Source organism: Alnus glutinosa, chromosome 2, assembly GCF_958979055.1.
Source record: "Alnus glutinosa chromosome 2, dhAlnGlut1.1, whole genome shotgun sequence".
Classification (NCBI taxonomy): Eukaryota; Viridiplantae; Streptophyta; class Magnoliopsida; order Fagales; family Betulaceae; genus Alnus; species Alnus glutinosa.
This window is the reverse complement of record NC_084887.1, coordinates 20,731,689-20,751,015: the sequence shown is the minus strand read 5'-3', so window position 1 is coordinate 20,751,015 and position 19,327 is coordinate 20,731,689. Positions and strand designations below refer to the sequence as shown.

Below are 19,327 nucleotides of genomic sequence, written 5' to 3'. Positions count from 1 at the left end.
TTTTTTATGTTTTGAGTAGTTTCAATTATCTTGAGATATAGTAATAATCTTTATGAGAACTTAGATTTGAATGTGAAATATGACTTGAATATTGATTTAGTGAGTTTTATTGCCTACTGTTGTTGGGATTTAAATTGAGAAATTGACTTATTGAACTGTTTACGATTTTATGAGAATATTGTTTGTCAAGAGCATGATCATGAAATCTAAACGTATATTGAATTGAGCATAAAGTATAGGCATGAATATGAGATAATTGCATAAGACATGATAAGAATCAAGGCAAGCCTCCATCATTATACAAACGGACAAGTCTGTGAGGGTCAGCCCTCGATATTGCAAAGAGAATCTAAATGACATTGTGAAGGACAAGTCCTTAGCGTTAGGGGTGAAATAACTGCCCGTAAATAACCGTTCGTTAACTGCTAACCATATAACTGCCAAACCGTTAAAACCGCTTTAAAACCGCTAACCGCCCTACAATGGCGGTTAGCGGTTTTTACAAAGGCGGTTAGCGGTTATAACTGCTAACCGCCTTTATTTATATAATTATTATTATATATATATATATATATATATATATATATATATATATATATATTTATACAAAAAATGTAAGGGAAAAACAAACGTCCTTGGTAACCCTTTCCTTACTTTTTTTTTTTTAAAAAAAAAAAAAAAAACAAACATAACAAACGGACTAACGGTATCACTAGTGAATCTTTCTAATCCTGGAGAATAGATTTTCATCCAGGTTCGACTCCAACTCATTACCATTATTCTTAATCGATATTGATATATACAAAAAGTATCTATCTGGTATTGATGAAAACCCAATACAAAGGAAAAATGCCCGCCAGCCAGCCTTCAAATTATTTATCTACTTCTCGCAGCTGTGAACTCTTATAGCCTATAAGGCTAACAAACTATCTTTTAAAAAGCTGCTGCTGGTTGGCTTGTCCGATGAGAAGGAGAACATCAACACAGAAATTGTGCGATCTTCATCTTCAGAGCCCACTAACCTACCTACCTACTCAAGTAGTTGATGGTTCCCTCGATTCATATTCAATAATTCGTACAAATGACTTACAACATGTATAAAAGGGCTAGCCTCTCACAAGGGTACAATGCTGGTTGGCTTGTAAAGAAGACTGTGTCCCACACGGCTTGTTGGCTTGTCCGTTAACTCCGTCCCACATCGAAAAGGCAACAACAAATATCGCCTTGAGTTATCTATAAAAAGGCAAGCCTCTCACAAGGGATATCAATTAAAACTCAAAAGTAGAGGCCCACGTGGGTGCTTCACTCAGTGTGTAAATGCAAAGTAATTGCATTCTCAATTAAATAATATTTTAATTTATTTTATTAGATTTTTTACTTAGTTGAGTTTAAAATCTTAATTAATTTAAATGTTTAATCGAGCTAGGAGTTTATAATGTCATGGGCTCAAAAAAGTTCAATTTTAAAAAAAGCGGTTAGTGGGTGCGGTTAATGGTTAAATAACCGCTAACCGGTGGTTATTAAATAACTAGACGGTTAGCGGAGGCGGTTATACATTTTAGTTAACCGCCTAGGCGGTTGCAGTTAGCGGTTTTAGCCAATAACCGCTAACCGTAACCGCATTTTCACCCCTACTTAGCGTTAGCGGGAGTGAGTTGCAAGCTTTTCACTATCTAGGGGCAAGCCCCATAGTGTTGAATATGTGTACACAAAGGGATATCCTTGAGGCTGCCAAGACAAGTCCCAAAGTGAAATAAAATATAAACATGAGTATGCATAGCATTGTTTACTTGAAGTGTTTAAGTTGTTTTCATGATATGTAGTAATTTTCATACTAGACGTATTTATATGCCTATGAGGCTGGTGAGAATAGCGCATATATATATATATATATATATATATATATATATATATATATATATATATATATATGTTGACGGCTGGATTGCATAATTGTTTTAAAAGCATTGAGCTTTGAATGTACATGGATTGTTCACATTGCTCAGGATTTGGGAAATGCTAATGTCTTTGTATAGATAGGCGAACTGTCAATTGTTCTTCAGTAGATACGTGCTTGTATACTAGAGCTCCGCTCGAATGCATGCATGATCGAATTGATGTAGTAAAGGCATTAAGCATCAATGTACTTAGATGCGGTGTTACCTATTTTTGAAAATTTTGATATCTTTGTATAGTTAAGCAATATGTCATTGTTTTCTTACTTAAGGCCTATGTGTATGTGTGAACTCGTACTGGAGTAATCGCGTGCACGTATGTCTAAGCTACCGATCATAAAAGTATTATTGTAGATGGATTTATATATAGATGTTTCCAAGGTGGGATGACTGGAACTTCTACATATGTTCGCAATTGTATAGTATGCTTTAATGTTTTCTTAAAAGTAGGTGTTTACTGTATCAACTACATATCTTTTCAAGAAACAGATGTTTATAAAAATGAGTAGTTGTTATTGTAAAAGTAAGACAAAAAGAAAGTTGGTTCTTTGCGAAAACTCAGTGATTATTATACTACTAGCACGGTGAACTCAAAATTTCACATGTGCGGATGTAGTTAAACCCACAACCGTACATATATTGATGCTTTGGCTGCAGGTTCGATGTAGAAGATGACCCCATAGCAAACTACTTAGGATATTACGACTTAAGCCGGACGCAACATTTGTAATGTGATGGACCATGGGTTGTCCATTCTTTTGTATATTTTGTTCATGGCATGTGTCACTTGTGACATGCATGTGATTGCTATTCTTTTGTTATGTATTAATATGTTGATAAGCCTTAAACAGATAGACTCATGTATGGCTCTTTTGTTGTAAAACAATTATGTATATATAGATGTATTTCCGCTATTGATATGTATTCCGTTGCATACATATTGATTATGTTATTCGATAAATAGATGTAACTCTGATAATTAGGTACATATTATTGGATGTGTACCATATAATGGTTTGGTTGAGCGACAAATAGTCATACCACTGTGATGACTCATTTTCATGTTTTTTTTTTTTTAAAAAAAATGGATCGTCACAAGTAAAGTCGACAAACCACCTTTTCATCGGGTTTGTCACCCATGAGCTTCTCCCGATTGAAATGAGCCATAAAATTTGTAAAAGTTCTTGCTCTTTCTGTTTCATAATAAACAAATAGGCCACCAACATTCATCGTTGTCGGTTAACAATGAAATGAGACAAAAAGCTCTTACTGAGTTATGCCGAGGGTCCCGATGGAGCCAATCCCTTCAGGGTGAGAGGGAAGGCTTTGCACATGATCTTGTCAGGAGTCCCTAGTAGCGTCATGTGGGCTCTATAGGCCTCGATGTGATCTCCAAGATCTTTGGAACCATCATAATGATCAATATGGGGAATTCAAAATCTCACAGGCAAGGCAAGCTAATTATTGTAATACCCTAAAAATAAATACATTTATTTAAACGACAATGGTAATTTCAAACCAAAACCATTAGTTTTATCATTACAAATTCATCATTTTCACCATGTCATTATTCTCACTCATTTTCACAAAAATATAGTTCACATTAATCAAAAATATATTTCATGTGAGTTGTAAATATGTATGTTTGATACATAAAATAATCATGCTATGCGAGAAAAATAAAAACAAGTATCCATGTGAGTTTTACTCATTTATGTCGTAAGGTTCCTCCACAAGTTCCACAACATCCTCCTGATACTATACAACCTCGAAATCCGAGAAAATACCCATCATTAATTATAAACCGAGCTAAAAACTCCTAAATCTTAATATGCTCAGAATAGATTTAATGCATGACCATAGAACATTCAGATAGAAGGATCGAACGTTCATCTAGATGAAGGTTGAATGTTAGGTGCTGGGTAGAAACTCATTTCTGAACAAAAAAAACCAACAAAACCTCTTATAGGCAAGTATTAAGGTCCAACATGATCTCTAACACAGTTCTAGACCAAAATTAATAGTCTTATGCAGAAAAAGACACATCCAACATCATCAATACACTAATCCATCGTTAAGCTAGTGTTAAGGTAAAAAAAACCACCTAGAGGCTTAAACCTACAAGTTAAGCTATGAAAACAAATCAAACAGTAGAACAACAACTAACGAAATGAGTTGGATTAGAAATGTTACCTCCTTAGGTTCACAAAAGACCAAGAAGACTCATTATTTACCAAAGTACTTTCACACACTCACTATAGGGAATAATTGATAAGAATGGGTGGAAATAGGCTAAATGGGCGAAGGGGATGGGTATTTATAGGTGCTCAAAAGTCTAAGGATGAGGTGTTTTACACAATACTGCCACCTATCGAACATTCCAGATGTACCTTTGAACGCTCGGTATACTGTTGGACCAACGATCTTAGGGTTTTAAGCGAACGTTCGGCTATTCGATTGAACGTTCTTTGTACTTTCTGACAAAAGTCTGAACATCTGGGTTGTGCTTCGCAACATAAGGTCGAACGTTCACGGTGTATTGCCAAACGTTCAGTATACTATTCCAATAAAACATTCGGCTAGGACAAAAACCCCAAATTCTCACTCTTTAACAAACCCTAATATTATCATTATCATTTTTTTTTTTGGATGAATTAATTCTTTATAAACCACCAAAATAGAGTTACAACCCTCCAGTAAAAAAAAAAAAAAAACTGGAACACATCCAATTAGGAACAAAAGGCTGCTAAACAACAGACCACACCAACAGAACAAGACTGCTAAATAATGCAGAAAAACACTATCAACAACTACAGATCATCCAATCTTAATCCAAACAAATCCAACTATACATGCTTCAATAAAGAGTGTAAATTCTACCTATATACAAGACCTAGGTGGCTAGATAAGTCCTTAAATCTCTTTTTAGCTAGCAACCTCGACCAGACCTCCCATTTGATAGTAGCAACAAGAGCTTTTTTGGACTTGGGAGTATTTCCATGTTGAAGGTCATTTCGATGCCTCCAAATATAGTATATCACCGCCCCAAAGCATAACCAACCCAAGCAAGTCTTCAAGTCCTTCCTATTAACCATAGAGTTGCCCTAGTCCACCACATCATCCCAAAACAAAGGGGGATCAATAAACGAACAAGTAGCCATCAACTCCCTCCAAATTCTCCTACTGAAACTACAACTAAAGAACAAATGTTCTCTAGATTCCATACCCCCATGGCAGAACTGACAATTAGGATCTCCTATAAACCCCAGCAAACCATCTTTTGCTTGGTAATGAGGGCATCCTTACAAACCAACCAACTCATAAATGCATGTTTTGGAATGGCTGTAGAACACCAAACCAGTTGCCACCAATTAGTTTCCAGATATCTTACTCTCATTTTTTCCCATGTTTCTGCACAAGAAAAAGTTCATTTACTTGAGTTCCAAATAGGAGAATCATAACCCATAATAGGAATCTCTAATGAGAAGGCACTGAATATCCACCAAAGCTTCAGATCTAGCTCCTGGCCAATACCAATCACCATTAAGAATGATGGATGAAAGTTTAGCTTCCATTGACAAACCCGAATTATAGACCACTCTATAGCCAAACTTATCAAGCAAATACCCCAAAGGGTGCCAATGATCATGCCATAGGAAAATTTACCTCTCATCCCCCACTTGAAATCGGAAGAAGGTTTTTGCAAGGTCCCTTAGTTTCAGGATCCTTTTCCAACTCCAAGAGCAAGACTTAGGAATAAGAATTTGCCAAAAACTTCTACCCTTTAGCTAATTAGTCTCGATCTAAGCCACCCAAAGGGAACCAGATTTGGTAAACAAGTTCCAAATGTGATTCATCATGGAAGCTTGGTTCCAAACAGCAAGCCTCTTAATGCCAAGACCTCCTTCCTTCTTAGAAGTACAAAGTCTCTCCGAAGAAACCTTTACCTTAGCCTTGACATCACTACCACTCCAGAGAAATCTATTAAACTTTTGCTTCAAAAGAAAAATGATCCTCTTAGGCAAGATAAAAACACAGGCCAAAAAATTCTGCAAACTAAACAACACCGAATTCAGCAACTGTAGTCTACCTGCAAACGATAATTTCCTTATCAACCAGGAATCAATTTTGGAGGAGATTTCGGAGATCAAACTCTTACAATCAACTGCAGACATGAGTTTGGTGATAAGTGGAACACCAAGATACCTAACAGGAAGACAACATTTTGGCATATTCAGAACCTAGAGAAGCTCATTTTTCTCATCCTGGGAAAAGCCCACAATAAACATAGAACTTTTGGAGGGATTTGCCTTCAATGCCGAGAGTGTTTCAAACTCACCTAAAACATTATTCACTGCTTGAACAGAAGCACCGAAAGCAGCAGAAAAAATTAGTAAATCTTCTGCAAAACAGAGGTGGGTGAGCTTTATTAAAGAACACCTCAGATGGAAACTAAAGAGAGAAGAAGAAGCAGCCATTTTTTCTAATAACAAAGAAATGCATTCCATTGCTAACACAAAGAGATAAGGGGACAAAGGGTCCCCTTGTTTTAGCCCTTTCTTTGCATAGAAAAACCCCACCAAGGTCCCATTCATAGCAATAGAAAAATTGGGAGTAGAAATGCATTCCCTTATCCATCCAATATATTGAGGAGGAGCCCCAAAACAACTCAAGCAATGCAAGATATACTCTCAATCGAGGGAGTCATAGGCTTTCATCAAATCCACTTTAAGAGTGCATCTAGCTTTCCCATTTTCCTTATGGTAATCACTTACCACTTCTTGGGCTAACAATATGTTTTCTGCAATCCCCCTACCAAGAATAAATGCACCTTGATTCGAACTTATAACCTTCTCCAGCCCCGGAATCATCATATTATCTAGAATCTTGGTAATGCATTATAAACAATGTTACAACAAGATATAAGACAATAATCCCCCATAGATGTAGCATTCTTCTTTTTAGGGATAAGAGTTAAAATAATGGAATTCACCTCCTTGAGGAGCCGGCCAGAATTGAAGAATTCCAAAACAGCATCACATACATCCCTCCCAATAATTGGCCAAGCTTTTTGGAAGAACCTTACAGAAAAACCATTCGGGTCTGGTGCCTTATTCTTATTCACAGACATCACCACTTTCTGAATCTCTGATCTTGTTACAGCTGAGTTCATACCAGTAACACTAGTTGCAGAAAAACGCTTCTTAATGAGCTAAGATATTCTCTTAGCCTTGTCTTGAGAAAAGACATGAGAAGAACTTCCTAGAAGAGACTGGTAAAACCTGATGGCCATAGACTTAATCTTCTCCATATCATAAACATAGTTGCCCTCCTCATCCTTTAACATCTTGATTAGATTAGAAGAATTCCTAATCTTAACCACGTTGTGAAAAAAAAAAAAAGCATTATTTCCATCCCCTAGGTTTAACCATTTATTTTAGGAAATTTTTCTTAGTAGAAGAAATAGAAATAAATTGATGGAGACACTCCCTTTCTCTTTGTTGGCAATCAACAGAACCTCCAGAAGTTAGAAAAGCAGATTGAGCAAGAGCAAGATTATTCCGAGCCTGACCCACTTTTTGTCCAAGACCACCAAATACTTCAATATTCTTGTGTTTAAGAATACCCTTCACAGCTTTGAGTTTAGCGTATAGCCTAAACATATCATATCCAGTTACCTTAACCCTCCATAAACTGGTTGTGTTCAATCCAGAAATTGAAGAATTTAAATGGCTTAGGGCCGAAACTACCAACCTTGGCCACACAAATCAGAGCAGGAGAATGATCCGACAATCCCCTATCTAGGAAGTTAACAGAAGTTGTTAGGGATAAAATCAACCCTAGAGACACGTGGATTCAAAAACATCTCAGAGTTACGTCTCGGACATTTGTCCCGACCAGTGAAGAAAAGATCGACTAGGTATAAAGACGTCTCGGAGGTTTAAAGACATCTCGGAGGTATAACGACGTCTCGGTCTTAACACTCCAGGTTACGGTATATAAAATATTTCGAGATCTCCTAGTCTGATCGGAGCGAACATATCTCGGATATTTTAATCTCGGAGTAATAAGCTCCTCGAGGTAATAACGCCTCGATGTGATATCAAGTCGGAGTAACAACATCTCGGCCTTACACAACCCTGTTCTGGTGCGGCGATACCCCGAGATCTCCAAGTCGGAGCGAACGTATCTCGGGTATCATCACCTCGGAAGTTGGCTGAAGTGTGTCGCAGTTGTCTTAGAATGCGATAAGGATAGAATCCCAGAAGATCAGGGATAAACCACAATTCCATAATTAATGGGATAAGACAGTTATTGATACGGAATCAAGTTTAAAGAGGTACAAACGCAATCAACTTCAGACTCTACAATCCCATTCGAATTCCCTGAAGATATGGTTAAAGTTCAACCAAGATAGGACTCAAACTCCTAATCCAACTAGGCGTCAAAAAGTCTGGTGAGACCGCAAGTCTGGCCTATAAATAAGACTGTCACACCATGTATGAGATTACGAATTCTCTGAACTCTTGAGATTGAGATTGAAAATACTCTTCAGAAAATTGACTTGAACTGACTTAGGCATCGGAGTGGGCGTAGTCGGCACCCTCGACGAGTTGTTTGTTCATTTTGCAGAATTGAGGTAATTGATCAGAACCCAGCAGCGAATCATCAGGCGATACGTCACCATACCGAAAACTGTACCAACAGAAGTATTACCAAAATGTTGCAGCCAACCCACATTAGACATCACTCTATCCAACTTCCTAGATACAAAAGTCGGACCAGCCTGCTTATTAGTCCATTTGTGGAAACAACCTGTATAGGCTAAGTCATCCACTTCCAGCTTTAGAAAACACACCACAAACTCCTTTTCATTAAGACTCACTTAACCCTAATTATTAAATTAGGGTATTACAATTTGTGTAGGCCAAAGGAAATTAAGTTGAAGATGGGTCGTGAGCTAGGCCTCTATTCCATTTGTCTAAAAATGTGTTTTCAAATTAAAAAAAAAAAGGAGGAAATTAGATATTCTTTTTGACGAACAACAATTTTAATAAAATAAAACCTTATTTTCGGATAAAAAGAAAAAGAAAATCGAACTCTCACTATAATAATCTCATAGTTGTAATATTGAAGATAATTACGCCATGATTTAAGAATAAAATTCAAATACCTCAAAATCCGACTAAGGACAAAACTCATCAATGAATACTTTGTATAAAGAGAATAATGTTATTTAATAGACTGTTATATGATTGCGATATAATTTAACAATGTAGTATTTAAAATTAGTCCTTAGATTAACACTTACAAATAATTAATCGTTTATTTTTATTGTCACGTCATTCAATTCATATACCGGCCTATAAAATAATATTACATATAGGGTTGTGATACCTGCACTAAAAGTGCACTTGTTGTAATTTTAGCATTACTCTTTTATATGTATATATATATATATATGTATATATATATATATATATATATATAAACTAAATCTTATGTACATCAAGTCGCCAACTGTCCCCTCTTTGTTGTATCATCAGGAATAAATATAATTAATCATAAACAATGAGACATGTGAAAATCCGGAAGACAATAACAAAGACAACCCCTTCTCCCCCGCTTCTAGAATTATTCCCCAAGACTCCAAATTATATAATTGAGTTTAATCAAACCACCCCTCAATAGTTTAAAACACATAAACAAACAAAGAAACGAACAAACGGACTCAACGAAAGGACACAAGTGCGGAGTAGGTAATGGGGATAGCTTTGGATTGGATAGCATAGGAGACAGGAGACCCCTTATTCTCGGATTAAAAGTTCTCTTCCTTTTTCCGTCTGTCTCAGTCCACCCTCCCTACTTTCTCTCACTTTCCCTCGTTTTTTCTCTCTCCCCAAACACCGCTCTCCTCTCTGACACCACCCACCCTCTCTGCAAACTCTCTGTTCTCACTCCCCTTGTTTTTCTCTCAAGCCTTTGTCCCTTTCCCCCCAAAGGCTATTCACCTTTTTATTCTCTCTCTCTCTCTCTCTCTCTCACTTTCTCTCCTTTTTTCTCTCTCTGATCGATCATGCTTCAAAGCTTGGTTCCGCAATCTCCAATTTCGAATACTAACCCTAATACTAGTCCTAGCAATAGCAACGCCATGAGGACGAAGCGCGTGGACCGCGATGATAGCTCCGGCGACGAGGCGACGATGAAGCGGAGGAATTTGTTGAACGAGGCGTCGGTCTCCGGCGAGAAGGCCGTGGAGGAAGCGGAGGAGGGCGAGTCGAGCGGGCTGAGACTCCTAGGGCTTCTGCTGCAGTGCGCCGAGAGCGTCGCCACGGAGAACCTCGACGACGCCACCGATCTCCTCCCCGAAATTGTGGAGCTCTCGTCCCCGTACGGCTCGTCGCCGCAGCGCGTGGGGGCATACTTCGCGCACGCACTCCAGGCGCGCGTGATCACCTCCTGCCTGGGCACCTACTCGCCGCTGAGCTCCAGAAGCCAAACCCTAACCCAGTCCCAGAGAATCTTCTTGGCTCTCCAATCCTACAATTCCATCAGCCCTTTAGTGAAATTCTCTCACTTCACAGCCAACCAAGCCATTTTCCAAGCCTTGGACGGCCAAGACCGCGTACACGTCATCGATCTCGATATAATGCAGGGCCTCCAGTGGCCAGGGCTGTTCCACATCCTCGCCTCCCGAACTAGAAAGATCCGATCTATGCGGGTCACCGGGTTCGGATCCTCCTCCGAGTTGTTGGAGTCGACCGGTAAGAGACTGGCGGACTTCGCGACGTCGCTGGGGTTGCCTTTCGAGTTCCACTCGTTCGAGGGCAAAATAGGGAATCTGAAAGATCCGAGTCAACTCGGGGTGAGGCCGAGCGAGGCGATCGTCGTGCACTGGATGCACCACTGCCTGTACGACATAACGGGGAGCGACTTGAGAGCGTTGAGATTGTTGACTTTGTTGAGACCGAGGGTGATGACGATGGTGGAACAGGATCTGAGCCACGGCGGCGGGTTCTTGGCGAGGTTCGTGGAGGCTTTGCATTACTACAGCGCGTTGTTCGACGCGCTGGGGGACGGATTGGATGGGGAGAGCGTGGAGAGGCATATGGTGGAGCAGCAGTTGTTTGGGTGCGAGATTAGAAACATCGTGGCCGTGGGTGGGCCCAAGAGGACCGGGGAGGAGAAGGTGGAGAGGTGGGGGGACGAGCTGAGGCGGGTCGGGTTCCGGCCGGTTTCGCTTGGGGGGAACCCGGCGGCCCAGGCCAGCTTGTTGCTTGGGATGTTCCCATGGAAGGGTTATACTCTGGTGGAGGAGAATGGGTGCTTGAAGTTAGGGTGGAAGGATCTGTCTTTGCTCACAGCCTCGGCGTGGCAGCCGTCGGTTTGAATTGGTACGATGGAATCCGATGAATATTATTTGGATCGTCGGTCAGGTTAGGAACAAGTGGGATCATGCTTTTGGTGCATTTCAATGTTGTTGAAGAGTAGTTTTAGAGAATTTTTGTTTGTGTTTAATAATACCAAGGAGATTTTGAAGGTATTAAGTGAACTAGTCTTTGTTCACATTGTTGTTAATTCTTTGAACTTGTTCCTGTGTATTTGGGAAAAGGAAAAACATAGAGAGAGAAAAAAAAAAAAAAAAAATGATCCTTTCTATTTGGAGGTAGCTTTTAGGGGATTTTATAGGTGCTAAACTCAAGTGGTAGTCATTGAATTCTTAATTCCTTGTAATTGCTTGATTTATTTCAATATTTTACATGTGGGCCTTTGTTAAATGTCCTAGAAAATATAAATTTGGTTCCAATTGTTAATGTTTTTAGAGGCTTTTTGTTTTCTTTTTTTTTAACAAAAGGATATTACGATATAACATAAAAATAAAAGTAATTTTGTGAATTTTGTGATTTAAATATATGGTTGTCTACTATAAGTTCTTTTCTTGGCTTTCACTTTTATATTTACCACCAAGTAGAGATGATAGTATAGGGTAGTGCTAAGAAATTTTTTGGTGCTTAATCGAAGTATTCAAGAAGAACAGGTTATACTAATTGAGATATGATACGTTTATAATTTTCATACAATTTTTATATAACGATTAACTATTGGATATTTATGACCCACATTTAAAAAAACAGATTTAATGATTAGTTTGAAAAAAAATTTATTAGAGTTATATATCAATTATTTCTCATTCTAATTAAATAAGGTAAAGAATTTTTAATTATTTTCAAGTTATTTACTAATATTTTTATTATTATTATTTTTTTTAAATTTTAAAAAAAAAAAAAGATGTTTTTATCTAATCTAAGTTTGGAGATGCATGGTTTATTAAAGTAAAGTGTCTTTCCCCGCTGCAAAGGCTGCAATGGCATGATTTAATAATCGTTAGTTAAAAAGATTAGACATCATCACTCCTATCAAAACAGAGATTGGCGAAAAGGGATACTTTTTCCTCAAGTGTTATGGATACATCATACACTTGCCCAAAAAAGAAAAACTTGGGCAGCATGATATATCCTCCATTTCCATTTCGGACCTTAACAAATTTGAGAATCTGCCCGCCATTGGTAGCAGTAGCAGCAATATACACTACAGTAAATAATATGAAAGACAAAAGGAAAGGAAAAGAGCAACCACGTGACAAATCCATAAAGTATTACTTTTCCGTACAAACGAATCCAAACATGGGATCGATGCGGAATTTGGAAGTGTCAGAGAGAGACGGAGATAGTGTTCTAAAATTTAATTTGGGTGATATTTTTATTTAATATTTTTTTTTTTTGTTTTCTGAAAATTACTTTGAGGATTTACACATTGTATATTCATGTGATGAATATAGTCCATAAGTTATTAATAACATATTTTGGATGTTATTAAGAAAACTTTCGATACGATGTGAACGCCACGTTTTTCGATGTTTTTTATGCTTTCACAATCACTGTGAAACAGCTAAAATTAAGAAATTCTTGAAGATCTCACTTCGATACCTAAGTTAATTTCTGAGAAAAGTATGCTCTATTCATAAAAAATTCAATCTTTATTTATACCTTAGAGGCTTATTTATAGGTTAAGAAGTAGAGGTTAATCTAAATTAGGTCTTCTGCTCCCACTTAACCGTGAATATCGTCAGAGTTTGATTTGGAGTTGGATTCCTTATCAAATGTAGGATCTGGTCCAGATCTTCAAAGTGATCTCGGATCTTCAGGGATTAGATTTGGTTCCAGATCTTCAAGGAGTTCTAATTGGACCCAGATTGTAACTCCTATCCCAATTCAACTTGGAGAAAGATTATACTTTGGATTTCCTAGGATGAGACTGATATTTGAGTTCCTAGGACCTGCTTGTCCCGAGCCTTGGCTAGATGAGTTGAATCTCGGTCCCGAAATGTCTGTATTCTCGGGACTCAATCTAGATATACCTTTTGTGGCATATTCCCGGAAACAGCCTTTTCTAGGGACAAATAATTTGGTCGTCCATCTCTCAAGACAAGTCTATCCAGGAGTCTTATTGTCTTGGCTTGAAGCTCGTAATTATACATGGGCCAGTGCTGGCCTTGAGGCCCGATCTTTATTAGATGGGCCAATGAGAATGGGATTATTCTCGACATATGTGATTTAGGTGTACTAATGAAATTAATACACGGAAGATCTAAATTAGAAGTTTGTTGTAACTTATAAACATTAGTTTGTAATCGGTGATGAAATTGAGCATTTCATCTAATAAGGCCATACCATATCAGTTATAATGATTTTTTTTATTATTATTATTATGGAAGTAAAATATGTTGGTGTAATTGGATTACATTGAATTGGACCATCGCGAGTTATTATTTTAAGAGTTACTATTAATTGAATAATTAAATTCACGACTGCTAATAATATTCACACTTAATTGTGAGAGGACTGTGAACTTAAACATGAAGTATATGTTACTGTGATGTATCTTTGGGTGAGATATTGTATTATCTTATCAAATGAAATGTCAAATCTTATCATTGACTACGATCTAAAGTTTATAATGCTCCGTTTGTTTCGGTGTAAAATGGTTTTCGTCGTAAAATATTTTTAGGGAAGTCATTTTTCAGAAAAATATTTTCCGTCGAAATCATTTTCCAGTGTTTGACGCGTACAAAAAATTTCAAATATTTTTTTCTATTTTTATTCAATCATATTAATTTATAAAAATCAAATTTTATTCGCAACATAAAAAATATTAATGTAAAATATATATATATTATATTTGGCGCATATGGATTCCGGCAAAAGTCGGCCATTTTGGCCAGATCTCGGCCAGACTGGCCGGGAATTTAGCCAAAATGGACGGATCCGTCTAAGATCCTGGCCAGATGGCTGGGGATCCGGCTGTTCTGGCCAGATCTCGGCTAGAACGGCCGAATCCGGAATTTACTAAGCATATTTTGCCAAAAGGAAATCGTTTTCCGATTGATTATTATTTTTGCCCATACCAAACACCGAAATCATTTTCAAAAAACCATTTTACGCCGAAACAAGCGGATCATAAGTCACAAGGAATTGTAATTGTAATTTTGATTTTTTTTTTTTTTTTTTTTTGTGTGTGTGTGTATGGAATAATCTCATTAACACTCCTAAATCACATACAATATGATTTATGGACTACATTCATCAAAAGAATGTGCAATATCCAATATTCTTGTTCATCTAAGAAAATAAACCATTTTATTAATAACAAAAATGTTATACAAAACAAATTGGGTTTTAAAGCATTAACCCAAACAGTTTGTACTCCCCTTCATCTGAGAGGTTTGGAGATTAGGGATCTGCTACTTTCAATCAAGCTATTTTGGGAAAGTGGCTATGAAGGCATGCTATCGAGAGAGGAGCTTTTTGGAGACAAGGGTGAATATGAAACATAATAGTTTGGTGGATGGTTGGTGCACTAATGTTGTCACTAGACCATAGGGGGTGAGTCTTTAGAAACATATTAGGAGAGATTGAGATACTTTCTCTAGTTATGTTAGAATTGAGGTGGGAGATGGCTCTCGAACTAGTTTTTGGCATGATGTTTGCTATGAGAATCGCTCTCTGAAGGACTCTTTTATGGGGCTATTTTGCATCTTAAGGGATATGGATGCTCTTGTGTCTGGCCACGTGTATCCACATCGATGAGGTGCATTAAGACTTAAATTTTATCAGATTAGTGCGTGACTAGGAGGTGGAGTCCATTACTTCTTTCTTCAATACTTTTTTTTAAAAAAAAAGCATCAGACATTCCTAAGCATACATGGAGTATAGAAGGACACAAAAACAAATAAAAAATAGAAAACAAATGAAAAACACTCGAAAAAACACAAAAAACAGAAGAAACCCCCAATCCTACCACATAAACCCAGAGCCCTCAAAGAAACCTGGGCTACTTTACACAACAGTAAGGGCGCTCTTGCCTTTAACCAAGCTAGAACCAACATACCTAGCATCGAAATTGATCAAGCATTCTAGACTCTTGCTTTCTTTTCCCTTTTTTGCTTAGGAGTAGAGACAGAGTGCCGCTCCTCATCAACTAAAGTCAAGAAATCCGAAAAACCTTACTTAATCCCCCATAAGAAACCCCCATCGTGTGATAACACGACTTAGCAACTTGCACTGCCCAGGGGTATCCAACAACCCCTCCCCCAAGATCATCACCCTTTGAAGATTCGCCCATTTTGAAGACCCAAGAAGATTGCTCGTCCCTCCAAGACATAGTAGGTAAAAACTGGGGAGAACACCCATTCACCGAGGCGAACGGCCTAGGCGGTAACAAAGTCCACTGAAAAGAAGGAAGGAACCCCCCCCCCCCCCCCCCCCCCCACACACACACACACACACAAAAACACTGAACATATACGAAAAAGTAGTCCCAAAACCACTAGACGAGGGTTGGGCAACCGAAACCCCTCCCCCGGCTGGCGTCGTCATGGACTAGACCACGTCCTCGACCGAGGGCTGAGAAGGAACACCCAAAGACCGCGCCATCAGAACACTGATCACTGCCATAACCTCATCAATTAGAGAAACGTCCACCTGTGCTACTCTGCCTTTCTTCGCTTTCCGGTAATATCTCTTCACCTACTTAGAATCCTACGGGTAGATGGGTGCCTCACACTCTGACATCATTGGACAAGATAAGCGAAGCCTTTCACCCTAAGCAACAATCCCTGAAAAAGTGGCTCCAAAAGAAATAGACCTGCCAATAGTGCCTACTGGCTTTGGAGAAAACCCCTTAGACCTGAGAGAAGCAGCCAAGGATGCCGAAGACAACTCCTCCGTGGAGAGGAAGGAGTTCCGGTGCACAGAAGACGTCGAAGCAATGGTAGAAAACTTCTCCAAGACGGCCGCTGGAGATGAAACCTTTGGTGGAGAAAACTTCCACAGAAGACACCAATATCAACTGACGGAAAGTCCAAAGCTTTCGACGCCGGATGTAATGTCCGAGACATTATTTAATGGTTAAAGTATAAAATTTGAGTAAATAATTGATTGAAGTTAATTTAGTGTCCTTAAAAATGCAAGAGAATATTTTTAGGTCTAAAAGAAAATAGAAAAGAAAAGAAATTAGAATGGAAAATAGAATAGAAAAGAAAAGAATAGAAATAGAAAATAAAGAAAATAAGGAAGAGTGTGGAATAGTCAAACGGTAGACAAACAAAATAAAATAAAGAAGGAAGGAGAATCAGATTAGAAAGAGTCAAATAATATCAAGAGGAAACGAAAGAAAAGTCAAAAGAAAAAAGAGGTGGGCCACGTTAAAAGAAAACAAAGAAAGAGAAAATGAATCAGGTCATGAAGATATAAGTCAAACGAAAATGAAATAAAATAATAATAAAAAATGGTCGTCACAGCAAATGGTATTAGAGCCATTGCCCAGCTGAAACAAACGGAGCATAAATCACATGGAATTGTAATTTTTATTTTTTTTGTGTAATAATCTCATTAACACTCCTAAATCACATACAACATGATTTATGGACTACATTCATCAAATGAATGTGCAATACCCAATATTCTTGTTCATCTCAGAAAGTAAACAATTTTATTAATAACAAAAACTTATAAAACAAATTGAGTTTTAAAGCACTAACCCAAACAGTTTGCACTCCCCTTCATCTGAGAGGTTTGGAGATTAGGGATCTGCTTACTTTCAATCAAGCTATTTTGGGAAAGTGGCTATGACGGCATGCTATCGAGAGAGAAGCTTTTTGGAGACCAGGGTGAATATGAAATATGGCAGTTTAGTGGATGGTTGGTGCACTAATGTTGTCACTAGGCCATATGGGGTGAGTCTTTAGAAACATATTGGGAGAGATTGAGATACTTTCTCTAATTATGTTAGAATTGAGGTGAGAGATGACTCTTGAACTAGTTTTTGGCATGACGTTTGGTGTGGGGATCGCTCTCTGAAGGACTCTTTTATGGAGTTATTTTGCATCTTAAGGGATATGGATGCTCTTGTCTCTGGCCATGTGTATCCACACCAATGAGGTGCATTGAGACTTAAATTTTATCAAATTGGTGCATGACTAGGAGGTGGAGTCCATTACTTCTTTCTTCAATACTTTTTTTTTTTTTTAATAGGTAAGCAAAAAAATAGCATTAAAAAAGTGTCAAACGTTCCTAATCATACATGGAGAATAGAAGGACACAAAAACAAAAGAAAAATAGAAAACAATGGAAAAATGATGTGAATTTTAATTGTACTCGCAAGTGCACGAATCGTTTGCAATAAAAGGTTTTGCAAGTGCGAGGTCGATCCCACAGGGAATTGTGTTTTTGAAGAACAATTTTGTTTCTAAACTAATTGAATCTTAACCTAGTTCCAAAAAATTAATAGATTTTGATAAATAAAGAAAACATAAACTAAATAAAGTAAAATAAAACAAAGAAAAGGTACTAAGGTTTTGGAATCCACACCCACAAAATCATAGCAACATATTCTCATGTTCATCAATACACATCCGAAGTTCTCACCATACAACTCTTATGTATGTTCTACTATGCTTCAAAAAATCATTAAATCATTCAATGAATCCGTTCTTTGCACAAATCACAAAAGATATCCGGTTTTAACCAAATCATCAAATGTATCCGTAGAACGAAACACAATGAATATCCAATGTTTTGATAAATAAAAACCCAAGCAATCAATTATGTGAAATTATCTCAAATCATCAAATGTATCCTTGAATCACAAAAGATATCCAAGAATCATTCCACACATTGAAAAGAAGTAAAACATAGGAAAAATTAAACCAAATAAAATCGGATAGTATAAACTTACATGAAAATATTGTTGCTCTTCAATAGTGAGGCTTCATCCTCAACCTTAGTTGAAAAACTAGCTACACATGACTATTGAAAATAAAACCTAAACTAAAGAAAAGCTAAACTAAAAAGAAAAGAATATTTTGGTCTCTAGCTTCTCTCCTTTTTTCTTGAGCCTTAGAGGTCTATTTATAGGGAGAAAACAAATCCTAGAAGCTCTAGAATTCTTAGAAAAATTGGAGGTTAATCTCCTAGTTTGAGTAGGAGACTCAAAACACAATCCAAGAAGGAAAAGGACTCCAAATCCGTCCAAATTTGCTGTATTTTATTGCGAGGCACTTTTTGCATAGCAAACGTCCGAATTAAGAAAATCCTATTTCATAAGGATTTGTATAAAATTGAGTTAGCTTTCCAACGCCACTTGATTCACCTTAATCGGATACTTGAGATGAAAGTTATGATCAAAATACTATAACCTGTGCAGAATCTGAATTCTAATCCGATTTTGAATCCAATTAGAGAAATTCCGATTTAGTCATTTCCTTGATTTGGTTGAACATAACCACATTATCTAGGTCTTCTCAAAGTGTGCTTTCTTTCACCTTAAAGCTATTGTTTTCTCTCAATGACCTGCAAAATACTAAAATACCAAAACTAACCAAAAACATTAGAAAATAACAAAACTAAAGGTTTAGTAAATACAAATTAAGGGGTCTACATATGCAATATTTGGTACTCATCAAATACCCCCAAACTTACATTTTGCTAGTCCCTTAGCAAAACAAAACAAAACATAAAATGAAAGCTTGAAACATAAATCCTCTTTCGTTGGAGAAACGATTGCATTTAGCATATGCAACAAGCCTTTTAAACCCCTAGGACTCCCTAGTGGACGAGTGAAGTCTCGTGAGGGTTTGCTAGGAATGATACCCACAAACATTTTAAAGCACTATGTTGTTGATAAACAAGAATCCACACAAACACATAGTTTAGACATCATGAGTAAGTTTAACAAACTGAACAACATACTCACATCATCAGGACATCAAAAATCATTTAACTCATAGTTGGAAAATTGAGACAACTCAGGTT

At 37.4% G+C, this 19,327-nt stretch overlaps 1 protein-coding gene across 1 annotated transcript; it reads left to right on the top strand.

Moving 5' to 3' along the window:
- Positions 1–9,679: 9,679 nt before the first annotated feature.
- Positions 9,680–11,765, top strand: LOC133861624 (scarecrow-like protein 23). The gene has a single exon (XM_062297415.1). It carries the CDS (start codon positions 10,033–10,035, stop codon positions 11,344–11,346), a length of 1,314 nt encoding a protein of 437 aa, XP_062153399.1. The 5' UTR covers positions 9,680–10,032; the 3' UTR covers positions 11,347–11,765.
- Positions 11,766–19,327: the final 7,562 nt, after the last annotated feature.

What these genes read in the sequence shown, in the direction of transcription:
- LOC133861624 (XM_062297415.1), top strand. Translation starts at nt 10,033, where the DNA reads ATGCTTCAAAGCTTGGTTCCGCAATCTCCAATTTCGAATACTAACCCT.